The sequence below is a fragment of the Ursus americanus genome, chromosome 9 (assembly GCF_024610735.1).
Source record: "Ursus americanus isolate L20-20 chromosome 9, mUrsAme1.1.p, whole genome shotgun sequence".
Lineage (NCBI taxonomy): Eukaryota > Metazoa > Chordata > Mammalia > Carnivora > Ursidae > Ursus > Ursus americanus.
This window is the reverse complement of record NC_142135.1, coordinates 33812605-33827986: the sequence shown is the minus strand read 5'-3', so window position 1 is coordinate 33827986 and position 15382 is coordinate 33812605. Positions and strand designations below refer to the sequence as shown.

General features: G+C 37.2%; 1 protein-coding gene across 2 annotated transcripts in view; it reads right to left on the bottom strand.

Moving 5' to 3' along the window:
• Positions 1-15382, bottom strand: part of UBR5 (ubiquitin protein ligase E3 component n-recognin 5) — a 134503-nt gene that overhangs the window by 40772 nt on the left and 78349 nt on the right. For both annotated transcript variants that reach the window (XM_087864682.1, XM_045805836.2), the window contains exons 17-26: positions 14457-14600; positions 14249-14360; positions 13854-14008; positions 13122-13319; positions 10641-10851; positions 9420-9546; positions 5283-5434; positions 4762-4857; positions 4295-4418; positions 601-698 (exon numbers count right to left, since the gene is read on the bottom strand). In XM_087864682.1, the coding sequence (XP_087720808.1) occupies positions 601-698; positions 4295-4418; positions 4762-4857; positions 5283-5434; positions 9420-9546; positions 10641-10851; positions 13122-13319; positions 13854-14008; positions 14249-14360; positions 14457-14600 (1417 nt within the window). The remainder of the gene's footprint in view (positions 1-600; positions 699-4294; positions 4419-4761; positions 4858-5282; positions 5435-9419; positions 9547-10640; positions 10852-13121; positions 13320-13853; positions 14009-14248; positions 14361-14456; positions 14601-15382) is intronic.

Genomic DNA, 15382 nt, shown 5'->3' with positions numbered 1-15382 from the left:
TAAAAGCAAAGTGTAATTATACCACATAACCACATGACGACAATACATCATACAGAGGCTGAATACATAGCTCTACGTTATGCGGTTAAGATTAAAGTTCCAGCTCCATGTAACAAATTATAATCACATAAATCTTATAACCAATATTTTAAACTACATTAGTCCTTTAAAGGCTGGATGGCAGGAACTGATATTCCTTACTGCATTCTATTAAGCATGAATTCCAAGTCAGAAGGAAGAACAGTAAGACATCTGGCCTATTATTTCTATAAAATTTTATCACTACCACCAATTAACCACTGACAGGTTCTATCAGTAATCCATCTTTATTTTCTAAGTAGTAGTCATTACATTATCCACTATGCAATTTTTTTTTAATTTAAAAAATTATACCAGCTTTTTTGGTGGAAAGTTAGAAGACACAATACTTGGAAAAAGTGCAAACATGAATTTTACACACACACAAATGCACGAAAGAATAAATTGTTTCTACTCAATTGTATCATTTCAAGACACAGAAATTAGGTTTGAATAATATATATGTAGAAGAGAGTCTATCCAAATTAAAAAATAACTCTTTTAGGACCTGAAATAAATTACCTTTTGCAATTTTCTGGGCTGTTTCTAAGATGGTAATTGCAGCAGGATAAGCTCGGCCACTTACAGCTGACATAAATGGGGTCATCCCTCTTGCATCCCTAAAATGAGAAAAATTATACATAAAAATATTAATAATCAGGGGCACCTGGGTGGCTCAGTCAGTTAACCGTCTGTCTTCGGCTAAGGTCATGATACCAGGGTCCCAGGATTGCGCCCCACGTCAGGCTCCCTGTTCAGCGGGGAGCCTGCTTCTCCCACTGCCTCTGCTGCTCCCCCTGCTTGTGTTCTCTCTCTTGATCATTCTTTCTCAAATAAATAAAATCTTTTTAAAGAAATAATGATCAATTATTTTCCTCCTTGATTATAAAGAAATGGATATTCATGATTACACAAAAAAGTAGTTCTGCTGTATTAAATAATAATGTCCTACCACACAAAGAAAATCACTGGTCGTATTTTCTAGTTTCCTACTATCTAAGAAAAAAAGCCATCTCTCTAAGAATCCTTGTCTCTCTCAACCATGGTCTCCTTTCTTGGCCTTAGTGAAACTAAAGAATAGATCATAGGGCTCTAGAGTCAAACTAATATTTTCTAGATGTGGGGCTAGCAATAGCCTACAACTATGATGATGATTAAATCAATTATTACTTAAAAGCTTTTAACACAATGTTTAGCAAATAAAACGTATTCAGTAATTATTATGTATCTTCTCTTAAAAATGTACCTTCAGTATTCTTCCATGAATTTCTATTCCCTTCTGGATCCTTTGCATTTCCCAAAATTTAGTCCTCAACCACCTGTGCTTCCCTCTCTGATCCACCAAAGCGAGCACCCCTTCTATGATGGTAACACAGTACCAACACCTGCACTTGCTTACTTGGTAAGTCTACTTAGGATTTCCCAGTGATACCTCACTTTCAACATGTCTAACAACTAAAATCACCTTTCTCCCCAAACCTGCTCTTTAACTGATTTATGTCAGCCAACAGCACCACTGTTCCTAGGAACTAAGATAAAAAATTTGGATTCCTCATGAAGTCTTCCTTCTAAAACACTTTTTTGCTCTTGCATCAAATCCTTCTTTTCCATTTTCCAGTTCGGTTTATTATAACACGCATACTAAAGACAACAGATGGGCATAAAAACCAAACCTCAACTCCAGTCTCTACTCTTGCCTATTTAATTCTTTCTTATGCAACCAACACATTACCGCTCTTACTAAACCCACTTTGATAGTATTAGTCTAACCAAAGCCATTATTCTGAGGGTTCAAGCCCAAAGAATAGAGAACAAAGTGGTGGCTTTTCGTATTCACTGGCTACTGCTCTCCTCTTCTAATCCTCCACTTTTAATCAGGTGCATCAAAAGCGTTTATACCTCTCCATTTCTAGGTTGTTGCTCACTCTTCTCCCTACCTGTTCCCCAAGCTTCATACTACCTCTCTGCTCAGGTAAGAATGAGCTGGTTGAGAATAAAATCCTCTGCATCTTTACTAACCAGGATAATTTTTACAAAAATTTACTTTCTTTAGCTTATTTATAAAAGCAAAATCCAACCACCCACACCTGGGACTGGAGAGAAGGGGGGGAATAATTAAATTGGAAATAATGAATTCTCCTATATTTGAAATATAAAAAGGAAACAAAGGACCAGTTTGAGAATTCCTATGCTTATCACCTAAAAAGGAAAAGAACTTTCCCTTTTCTCTAATTTGCTTCAAAGCCGTCATCAATAATACAAGCTTATTAATAGAATGGCATATTGATTGCTTTCCAGATAGTTTATGTATTTTCTCATATAAGGGCTTGGGGAGGGCACTAAAAGAAAGGACTGGTGAACTAGAAATGCAAAATGGGTTAAAAAGAGAAAGGGAGGCACCTGGGTGGCTCAGCTGGCTAAGCATCTGACTTAGGCTCAGGTCATGATCTCAGAGTCCTGGGATCAAGCCCCATGTAGGGCTTCGTGCTCAGTGGGGGAGCCTGCTTGTCCCTCTATCTCTCCCACTGCACCCCCTCCCAACTCGTGCACACCTGTGCTCACTCTAATAAAAACAATTTTTAAGACTTTTTTTTTAAAAGATTTTATTTATTTGTCAGAAAGACAGAGAGAACACAAGAAGGGTGGGGAGCAGAGGGAGAAGCAGACTCCCCGCTGAGCAGGGAGCCCCACACGGGGCTCGATCCCAGGACCCTGGGATCATAACCTGACCCGAACACAGACACTTAACCAACTGAGCCACCCAGGCGTCCTTCTAATTATTATTTTTAAAATACTGATAAAGAGAAAGGGAATAAGAATATACGATAAATTTTTAGGTAACACAATTGAAGAAATGATACAAAATAATATCCTTAAAAACACCATAAATAGAAACTAAAACTGATTGAGAAAAAATAGAAAAAACAGTATCTATTTGTATATATACAAATATCTCTGCCCCAAACCACTAATAAATTAGTAAGCTGCTTCTGGAGTAATAACTTATTTCCAATTCAGTGACTTATTTTACTAGTGGGGCAGCCTTCATTAAAGTAATAGTAAGTTCATACATTGGGTCATTATGGCCTAAGGCCAATAAGGCTTAAACAAAAACTCCCTTGCCCTCAATAATAAAAAACTCAAACACCTTCTTGCTCTTAAATATGAGGAAGGAGCATAAGGGCGATGACTGGGAGTCTCAATTCTGGAATCAAGAGACAGACCACAGCTGGAATTCCAGCTGTGCCACTCGCTAGTTTCATGACCCTGAGCGCGTTAATTAACCTCTAAGACCATTACTTCAAATATAAAATAGAAATAATATTACCTATTCCATGCTGCTATTGCTAGAAGTAGAAGAGTTAATACGAGTACAGTTTGGCACAAATAAGAGCTAACTTTTATAAAAATGCTTGTTATAAGTTTGTAAAGGAACATAAGCAATCAGGCTGAAAGCAGAGCTATAATCTGTCAATGGTTAATGAGCATTTGCCCCATAATACTTACCAAAAACTCTGCATAATCTCATTATGATTTTGTAAACCAAAAAAGATGTCCAAAGAAACCATCAGAATCATCCAGAGTTTTAGAATACAGACTCCAGGCCCCATCCCAGACCTACTCAATCATACTTCCAGTACAAAGCTTGGGGAAGAATCTGTATTATTTTTAAAGCTCTCCGGGTGACAGTGATAAAATTTATGAATTCACATTTGAGAATAACTATACTGTCATCTGGGGCGCCTGGGTGGCTCAGCCATTAAGCGTCTGCCTTCAGCTCAGGTCATGATCCCAGGGTCCTGGGATCGGGCCCCACATCAGGTTCCCTGCTTGGCAGGAAGCCTGCTTCTCCCTCTCACACTCCCCTTGCTTGTGTTCCCTTTCTCATGTCTCTCTCTGTCAAATAAATTTTAAAAAAAAACCAAAAACTTAAAAAAAACTTTACTGTCATCTTTTTAACACGTATACATATTGTATATATATTATAAAGCTCCATAAAATTGGGTTTGTATTCATTTAGTGTACATTGAATTATATTAAGAAAGGCCTTTCACTGAAGAGAGCTTCGTTAATTATAGAAGAATACAATGCTAGATTCTGATCAATTATTTTAAATTCACATTAGATAACTGTTGTCCATACATTGCAAGATCAACTTAAATAGTAAAAAGAGCTATGCTAAATCTTTATATCAAAAGTATGTTAAACTTCTTACTTGGCAGAGAGGAGTTCTCGTAAATAGGGCTGCAGTACAACACTGTCGCACAACAATTTTAATATAAAATGAGCATTGGCCTTTCGATCCTTGGATTCTACTACAGATGGCTCTGTGGAAGGACCTGTAATTAAGCAGATCCATTTGGTAACAAAACAGGAGTAAACAAGACAAAGTAAAAGAATATTCTGGAATAACATACCAAGTATCTATTAAATAAGCCACCAGAAAAATATTCTATCAGTAATAAATTAATAACTTCATTATAGAGAATTTAAACACATTAACACATTTTACAACTACCGACTGATGAAATGTATGTTCATACACCCCACAATTTCACTGACATATGGAAGATCTAATTCAGAGAATTAGATGTTTTTCAAGCCAAGGACATCTCCTTGAGGTTAAGTGTGGATCTGTAGAAACCCAAATGCCTAGGCAAATAAAATAGTATAGATTCTCACCTGGAATGGTGGAGGTGCTTGGTCCTTGACCGGTGCCAGTCGCTGCTGTGGTAAGAGATCCCACAGCAGGGGCCAGGATAAAATCAATGTCACCATCTTTCAGTAAACAGAATAGCAGGATGTACATCATTATAGGCAACATATCCCTAACATGTTCTCATAACTGGCCTTACGGCTTTTCTCTGCAAGCCAAAGGTCAAATCGGACAGAGGTTTAAGTGGAAATTTGTTTTCCAAACTATAAGAGAAGGAATTCACTAGACAAATTATTGATTTATTTTGATGTATTACTAATAAGCTTCTTGCCAGTATGGAAATATATATTTCAATGAAAGAGCTTCTAGAATTTTAATTTTTAAATTACAAACCCCCTAAACCAAATCTCTGCAACTGAATTATAGTTTACTCATTATGCTACTTTTAAATACATCAGATTTCTAAATAACCTATTAAAATGTTCAATTTCCTTTCTTTCAGGACCTTGTTTTTTTGTTAAACACTAAATAAAATAACAGATCTTACCAGGATCCATCGCAGGAGGGTCAGGAACCCAACTAGGGGGAGCTATGGGGGGTGAAACTGGATCCTGGTGGTCACTGGATGAAGCTCCAGCCTCATGTCTACCCAAACCAGCCGCTCTCAACGAACGTCTCATCATTTCCCGTAATCTCAAACTAGAAGAACATGGACAAAATTGGTGCTCACTACCATGGCTAAATGTAATGAAAAGGTGCACAGAACTTCTCATCTGAGATCAAAGTTTGTTCTATAAGCAAATACTCCAGGCAAGGGAAGTGAAGTACAAATACCAATTCTGGAATCACAGAGTAAGTCAGTGAGGGATAGAAATGAAACTGGGGGCACCCAGTTCAGCACTAATACCACTATATTAAGCTCCCACACAAACTTAAGCACAGGGAACAAAACTTGCAGTGAAGATTAGAAAATAATCTTTCATACAGTTAAGGTAAATGAACAGCTGAACATTAAGACAAAAAAATTTTCTGTCCCCTGTTTATAATCAGTAAGAATTAAGTTTAATAATAGACATCAGCAAACATACTGATTAGCACAAAACCAAAACTGTTAGCTCACTAAATAAACCCCTTTGCTGTGATCTCAAAAGCAACTGAACTAACGTCCACACAGTGAGTAGTTTTAAAACAAAGACCAATTTAGATTTATTTTTTATACAAAAAAAAAAGTTTTAACAGTACAACTTGCATCGCAAGGAAATTACTGAAACTGGAGCTTGTAAAATGTGTTGTTAGATTAATGTCTGGGTGTGATTTTTTTTTCTCCTGCTATACAAGAAAAAAAAATACTGCACAGGTGTGCACATCACTAAAAAGAAAAGGAAATAATCACAAACACAGACCTTGTTAGGGGAACTGGTAACTACCTGTATAAAAATCTATACCTCTGAATAAAAGCTTACAAAGCCTACAAAATTAATGTTACACACTAACAGCAATTAAGAGAGCACGTAAGGCAAATCCCTTCCATCAGCCACAATTTTAGAGTCTCTAAATGAATAAAGACTAAAAATTCAAGTATAAGGGCCAGGTAACACGTAAGGGACTTCATTCTCCCATGCAGATTTAATCCCAAAGACATGACATTTCTCTGATGTGAAAGACCTACCACCTTACCAGGTGACCCTCATATGTCTACAAATAAGTAATTTAGAGATTTTTATTAATGTTTGAATCTTCTAATTATAATTGTTGTGTGATCCAAGGGTAAATGTGTTTTCCATATCGATACACTTTCCATTTTATAAGGACTTTTTTTAAAAGCTTTTACAAAATTTCTTTTAGAGGCTACTTTCAGGAACACATCTATTTTATAAAGCTTATGTATGATGATGTACCTTTGGGAAGAGAAACATTCTTTGGAAAGATACTGCAAAGTAAATTTTAATGTCTCAAATAATATATTCATTATTATAGTATACACTATCAAAAAATACCTACAGTTAATATTTTTATGGAATCGATGTCTTCCCTCTCCCAATTTAGAAATCTGAGTTTAAGAGTTTTTAGAATATGGAAGGGAGCAGGGCACAGGGATTCTTTCAGTCGAGGTCACTTCTCTGTCCGAAGACCTCATCCAGAGAGAAAGGCAGGCTCCTTACCAGGTAACAGCACACACCAGGGTGACTGTTCACACTGTGATGTTCCTAAATAATCTTAATTAAGCTCAACACAGACACTTGGTATCCCAGTGTGTCTTACTCAAAACACAGAGAGAGAGAGAGAGAGAGAAAAGCAGCAATTAAGTGGGAGGCACTGCAAATAACCTGAAAATAAATGCATGTTTGGGGCCTATTAAGAAGAATGCTTACATCAGGGTCACAAAATCAATGCCTACAGGCCCAGAAGGCAGTATCAACTGAGGAAAGGGCAGTCAGGTCTAAGAAGTAGGGAGTAATGGCAAACTAGAGGTGTACATGCTTATCTAAAGGCATTCAAATTTTTAAAGAAAAAAAATTTTAACAGTGCACAGGACAAAGAAAACATGTGGGCTATTCTCCAACCTCTAGCTTAGAGTAGGCTAAGAATAAAATGAAGATAAATTGAGACCATAGTCTCATCTTGAACTTGCAAACTCCCAACTCTGTTGTTGTGATGTAGTCAATTCAATATTAAATGAGGGGGTCATTCCTTTGTCATTTTAAAAAATTGTCCTTAACCACTTTTCTTCATTAGGTCTTGGGAACATTTTTAAGTACAATGCCCAGCTCCTCATATAGATTCTTTAAAAACAAAAAACAAAAAACAAAAAAAAGAAAATTATTCTTCAAGATGTTGTACACAATTCATGAAGATTCACCTGTATCCTCAGTGGCTGAGGACAATACTGAGGAGATACCACCTTGGCTGCTAAGATTCAGAGTTTTGACATTTCTTCGTAAAGGCTTGCCTGGAGTCATCGTATTTTCTGACAATATGGAAGAATTCAAGGATGATGTAATTTCCTCTTTGTAAGCACGTTATATCCATGCTACAGAAGCCTTAGAATCCAGTCATGTTCAAACATACCACTGTGACAAAAAAGCGAAGGTCATGTGTCTTCCAGATTAACAATCTCTAGAGTACATACACCTGCAATCAGATGCATCAATCAAGCTTTCCACTAAATCTGCCCTTTGTACTCAGGAACTATGAGTCACATAACAAAACTTCTGAGTCAAATCATCATCTGAAGACATTTAACAGTACTCCATTCAATATTGAAATTGCATCAGTTTTGAGCTTACAGCTCATGAATCCCAGCCTGCATACTCATCAAGGGGCATCGCCTAGAAAATCCATTGTAGGCTAGAGGAGGGTTTCACTTCAATGAAGCAGTCTGTGGACTTCCTACTGCCCGGCGTGGATAATAAGACTCCTGTGCTTTCATCTGTTCAACCGGCAGCCCTGAGTTTGAACTGGTTAAGAGCACTGCAGTGAAATCTTCGGCAAATGCCTCAAAGGAGCTTACTCTGCAAATTATTTCTGTGAGCAACACATCACCCACTCTTGAAGCTCCTTTTAGTCTTTGCCTTCAAAATAATCCTTACATGAAAAAAAGATGGCAGCACTGGCATTGGACCAACCATATCAGAGTCCAACTTGATCTGCACCTGTATTTTCCCTGAGGAAATGAAATACCTGAAATAATTCAGAAACTAATTTCTTCATGAAGAATTTAAGTTGTTTTCCATTTTAGACCAAGCATTTTGTCTGCCTAGTGTAATCCTAAACAAATAAGCTGGTGATAATTTCCATTTTGTATAGTCTACATAAGGTCTTTGTACTGTTTTAAATTATAATTTGGTCACCCATAAATAGTTTGTGATAAATCTCACTTCAGGACATTTTTGAACCTGGGAAGCTATCGATTTTAGAAGAATCATTTTTAAAGGGAAAGCTGGATATGAAACAGAAAATAGGCAAAGAGAGTCTTCATTTTAAGTAGACTTTACAACCTATCACAACACAGTGAGCAGTGCTTCCGTCAATGATCTCTGTCAAGTGTCCAAGAACTCTGGCTCTCGTGTCTAATATAAACGTGCTTTTTCCTTCAGAAAAAAAAACAAAAACAAAAACAAAACAAAACAAAAAAAACAAAAAACAACTATATCCTGAATTCTTTATATTCTTCATCTATTCAAACACCTAGTAATGTTTTATGTTTATTAAGGTTTGTCCATCCCGCAACCCAGAGAGCCTGAAAATTTAAAATACCAACATTCACAATACACACCAGCCTTTCACTTCTTCCCAGATCATTAATACATCTGAGAAATTGACCTAAATAAGTAATCTGAAAATAAAAGATTGAAGTTCTTTCGATTACTGTTATTACTTGATCTCCAACTAAAGAAAATAACTTCCTAGGAAACAAGAATGATAAACTCAAAACACATTCAAAGAATCAAGGTTGAACTACTGGTCTAAATTATCTCAAATTTTTGAAGCATCCTAGATCCTACTGTTCTACACTTAAAACCTTATTAGATATTATCAGATCTTTTCCCAGGGTGATACCGGAAGGAACAAAAACAAAGCAAAAGGACCCACCAATTCATGCATATCATAGGTAAGAGATACATTTTTCTGTATTTGGATTCTGTTTCCGCCAATTAAACTTTCCTGGTAAAAATCACATTACCTTCGACTACTTGATGATCCAGCCCGATTACCTGGGCCATTACTTGATACAACTGATATTGCATTTGCAATGGCCTCAACAGCAGAAAGCCTTTCTGCAAATGTATTTCTTTCAGAGCGCTCTGCTTCTGAAACATAAGAGAAGAAATTAGGATCAATTTAAACCTCAAAAATAACTAAGAGATTAAGTATGTATGGGCCATTAAATGCTAACTGCTATGTATTTTAGTACTCTAATTCACATATGAGATAATGAATAGCTTAATTTGTTCCTCCTTGGAGCAACAGACACTTAAGATAGATTTAACTATGACCTTTAATATGTGAATTATTTCCTTATTCTGCCTTACTTTTCAACCCCCAAAGGTTAAAAAATAAGATTATTTATAAGTAGACTGAAATCAGCTTTCACTACCAAGGAAGAAGAAGACCCACAATTCAGCACCTCAGTCTTGGCTTATATACTACTTATCCTTTTTTAATGATAAGGAAATAAAGGTTAGAAACCTACAAACCAAAAAGAAAAAGGAAAAGAAAAGAAAAAAGGACAGAGAAGAGAAGAGAAGAGAGAAAAGAAAATGAAGGGAAGGGAAGGGGAAGGGAAGGGGAAGGGAAGGAAAGGAAAAAAGAAAAAGAAAAAAGAAACCTGCAAAACCACTACTAGCTACCGGAGTATCATTGGTGGAATTTAGAATGGGGAAAAACATTATGAACCACATAATTGCACTTAGGCTTGCAGATTTCCCCTTCATTTAACCATTTAAAACCTTTAGGGCAAAAAAGGTTATTTTTCCCAAAACATCTCATAACTCACTAGGTGGTTTTTCCCTCTACATTCTGAAAATTGGGATAAAAGTTGCTTCAGTGTAACTTGCTTTAACTAGCTAAATTAATTCTCATGGTCATAAAAGTCATCTGCTATTACAAAATCAGTAAATCTCATTAAGCATTACACATATAGTATGTATGTATCAGATAATAGAACTCAAAACAACAAAACACACTGATAAAAAGTTATCTGCTTATGTTACATACTCATCCTAACAAGAGGACACACATCTTTACCTCCTATGAATGTCGAAAACTCCTAGGTTTTACAAAACAAAGAAAAAGTACACACAAAATCTTCACAGTGATTTCCTTTTCTTTCCTTTAATAGTTGTTATATTTTCAAAACTGCCTAAAATTCCTTTTAAAACCTTGTTAGAGTTCTTATTCTCACCCTCTTCTTCTTTAGTTTCCTTATTGCTGGTTGGAAAACAAACCGATACACAAGCATGCAAAATATTTCGGTTTCCGTCACATCTGTGGCTGATGAACGTCTGTAGCATCTGTAGATTCTGCTCTAAAACAACCGCTTGCTCAAGATTCATGAGATACTGTCGACAGGCCTCATAGTCACAGCGTAGAATGTGCTGCATTAAGGTTTGCTTCTGTGCTCAGACAAATTAGGGAAAAAACTTCAATGAATTTGAATAGCACATTACACGTGTCAAAAATTCCTCATTTTATAATTTCACACAATAATATAATCAGCTCTGAAAGTAAGTGGAGACAAGGTAGCCTGTCAAAGGAGTTAAAATTAAGGATATCCTTTAAGCACAGTATATAACTGACAGGAACAGAAAAGGGTGGATAAATTTTCGGTAAAGGACCAGTAAATATTTTCAGCTTTTGCAACTAACTTAACTCTGGCTGTGGCAGGAAAGCCACCATATACAATACACAAATGAATGACGGTGACTGGATCTGGCCTGCAGTTCAGTCTGCCAACTCCTGGTTTGTATTAGATCTTATGTAACTAACGAATTAGAATTCTATTAGTATTGTTAATCAATTAGGCAAAGAGTATGTATTTTATATAGGCTTACTCACACCCTCTTATGCTCATGAAGGTTCTATCATATGTGGTACGTGAAAACCAAAACCTTCAAGTCCCCCAGAAATCACGACAGATGCAGATGGAATGCCTCAGAGGTGACAACTAATATACTTCGTTATCAAAGACATGATAATACTAGTAATTTATAGAACATTTCAAGAACTACCTGAGAAACAGCATGCTACAGACTGAGTATCTATGGCCCCCCAAAATTCATATGTTGAAAGCTAATCTCCAGTGTAACGGTATTTGGAGGTGGGACCTTTGAGAAGTAATTAAGTCACAAGGGTGGTGCCTTCGTGGGTGGGATTAGTGCCCTTAAAAGGGATAGATGAGACCAGAGTTCTCCCCCTCCCACCAAATGAGAATACATGGCTGTCTATGAAAAAATAAATGGCCCCCACCAGACACCAAATCTGCTCACACCTTGATCTTGGACTTCCAGCCTCCAGAACTCTAAGAAATTTCTGTTGTTTATAAGCCAGTCTAATCTATAGCAACCTGAACAGACTAAGACACAGCATGAATAAATCAAGGAGTTGAAATGTACTTCTTCCAGAGTTAGTTGAAATGTACTTCTTCCAGAGTTAACACTGTAGTTAAGAGATTTTAATAGACTAAATATAAAGCATTAGTTTTGGAAAATGCATAAATTTGTTCATTTTAACTAGAATTAAGAACTGGGAAAAGAGTGTGTGGAATACAAAGGGAAGAAGAAAGGTGTATTTGAACAACTTTATCACCTCTCCCCCAAACTACTTAAATAATCTATCCCTTCCCCCAATCTTACAGAGAGGAGGAAAGGTAAAAGTGGGGGTTGGTGGGGGAGGAAAGACAAAAAATACAGTTAAAAAACTATTTTCAGTACCTGCCCCATGGGAGACAGGCCATTTTGACTGTGGCACTAAAACAATGAGGTGAGACCATACATTTTAAGCTCTAGTTCAGGAGTTTGAGGTAGAACGCGTAAGATTAAACTTTCCAAAGTCCAGCAACATATGTGGAACAATTCAATTCACATGTTGAGAGAATATGTCAAAGGCATATCCCAAAGGCACTCCCTCATCCCTTTTGTCCCTCCTCCTATTTTTTCCTCTCCCCACAACCACACCGATATCAGAAGCCTTGTAACTCCTCCCTGTCATTTACTGCTGATGACCAGCACCAAGCTTTAAAGCTTCTACTTCCTTAAGATCTCTTGAATCCACCCCTCTTCCTCATTTCCGAGAGTTCAAGCTTACTTTGTTTCTAACCTGGATAACTTCACAAGCCTTTTTATCTGGTCTCTACTTCTTTTAAAAAGGTAGTTTGAAATTCTTCTCCTCTCGACTTTCAGGGGAAAGCTCATACCCCTCAGGTTAGCACACAAGGTACCCTAGTGCCTTTCTCCAGACTTTGCAACTTGCTACTCACTGACCCATATGAGCCTTCTCTTCTGGTTATATCAACAGAATGTACACGGTCTCCCAACATATTGAGATTCACAGAGGCTGTTCTTGGTGCTAGGGATAACACCTCCCACCTTCAGCTGTTGTCTAGGACACTCCTAGCTGACTATTCAAAGCTGTGTTCATGCATCACCTCCTCAGAGAAGCCCTCTCTCCAGTCACAGTCTGATTTATATCCCTCCCCTTTGTGCTCTTACAATACTGTGCATGCCTTACACACCTAGTGTCATCTTCCGTTCACTTATCTCTTGTCCTAAGAGACTACTACCACCTATAGCGAGGGTTAACAAATAATCTATTCAAGATTGTCTTCCCTAGATTCTAGCAGTATCCTGTGAACTAAAATACCACATAGTTTCAAAAGTCAAGTTACCTCTACAGCCATGATGATTATAGCAGCTTTCTTTTTGATTGTTGAATTGGCAGGAAGATTTATTAAAGAATGTACACCCATTCCAAGACTACTAATAGGTGGAAGATCAAGCCAATCAGGATCCCTTATTCCTCCCATGCAATCTTTGGCCATTGGGTAGATAGTACCATTTCCATCTCGAAGAATAATAGGAGACTCCTATAATAGAGGGGAAATAATAAAATTTGGCTCCCAATCAAAAACGCTTTGATTTTTATTTTTACAACAGGTATATTTATTTTCAAATTAGATTCAAATTAGATTTTCAATTAGATTAGTCTATGTGTGTATGTGTATATATGTATATATACACACACTTTTACATAATACTATTTCTTTTTTTTTTTTTATTTAGGATTTTATTTATCTGACAGAGAGTGCACACAAGCAGGGGGAGCAGCAGAGGGAGAGGGAGAAGCACACTCCCCACTAAGCAGGGAAGCGCAATGCAGGCTCAATCCCAGGACCCCAGGATCATGACCTGAGGTAAAGGCAGATGCTTAACCAACTGAGCTACCCAGGTGCCCCTAGATTAGTTTATATGGATCAAATAAGAAATCCAGTATTAATTGTGCTTGATAGTCTAAATTCTTCAATAGTTTAATTACAAGCATATCAGAGTTCAACCCTAGGCTTTACAAAAATGTCAATGTTGTCCTATCAATTTTTGAAAGCAAAAATAAGCCTCTATACCTGTCCAGCAGTGAAAATGGCTACATTCCTCTCATTCTGACCAAGGAAAGCAATGCTGCTTGTAGGGAAATTGTTCTCCTGTTCTGCTTTTCCTGTAGCAAGATCAAAGATACAGTACCGTACCCAATTTCCAGTCTTCAAAACAGCATGCACACCTTCAGAAAACATAAATGCAAAAAAAAAAGTTGTACATCTTTAGTAATCTCTAGTAAGTGCCTACCAAATTTCAACATCTCTGGTCACATTTGAAATGTAGGTTCATTTCATTCTGTAGCATTACACACAAGGGACAAAAACTGCCAAACACCTCAAGCCGCTTTATCCTATACCCATTTACTACACAAGTATTAATAGGATATGAAGTAGGAGAGCTGAAAAAGTTACAAAATCTTTACCTTTGGAATCCACATTCACTGCTAATATTTCTGTTTTTTCAGGTATACAAAGCTTTTTAGGAGTCCTCTGGAAACAGTCAGGAACTTTTGGTGTTCCTCCAGTTTTGACAACCTACATGACACAAAAGGAAACCTGCTCTCAAACTCCGGAACACACTCAAGTAGTCAGTCCCAACATTCACCTGCTGAGTGATCCCTCTACACCTACCTGCAGTTCATCAATTCTAAGTAACCTACAATCCTGCAGGAGAGAAGAAGGGTCAGCATCTGAACCAGAGCTGCTCTGACAGTTTGTATTACTGGACGTTCCTGGAAATTTTACTGCAACATAGGCACCATCCACTTTTAGCACCTAGAAGTACAGGCAAATATGCTGGGTATTAACACCAACTTATATGAAATTAATGTGCAAATTATATCCATTGAACTAATTTAACGTTGAAGGCATTTATTTTCTTATATTTTCTTAATGACCAAGTTATAAAATTAATCTGAGCTTGGAAAAAAAAAATTAACCTAAACAGACACACCAAAGCTTTGCTGTTGATGTCTGCATGTGAGGCTTACCAGACCATAACTGACCCACATAGCCAGCGCTTACGGCCAGCAGATGTTTAGCAATCAACTGAAAAAATGAAGTATAACCCTTGAAATTCTCCCATCCTTCCTCTTTATTCGTTCAGAGCCCTGCTGTGTGAAAGAACTTTCACGATGATGGCAATGTTCTATATCTGCCTAATATGGTAGGTATTAGCCGTAAGCGGCTACTGAGCACCTGAAATGGAGCTAATGTGACTGAAGAGCTGACTTTTTTATGTTATTTAATTTTAGTAAATTTAACTAGCCACATATATAGTTAGTGGCTACCGTTTTAGACAACACAGGTAGAGAGTCAGCAATATACAGAAAGATAAGCACAGGACCTGAGACCAGAGTACATGAGTTCTACCTCAGCTACTTGCTGTTTCTGATGTTGAGCCAGTGTGATCTTCTCAGAGGAAATACCTGCCCATAAACTACAGTTCTGTTTTGAGAACCAAATGGAATAGTGTGTGAAAAAGGCCTTTGTAAACTCCAGGGGATGGCATACCTACTCTTCCCCTTAAGTACAAATGAAAGACCATCAACTTCAGA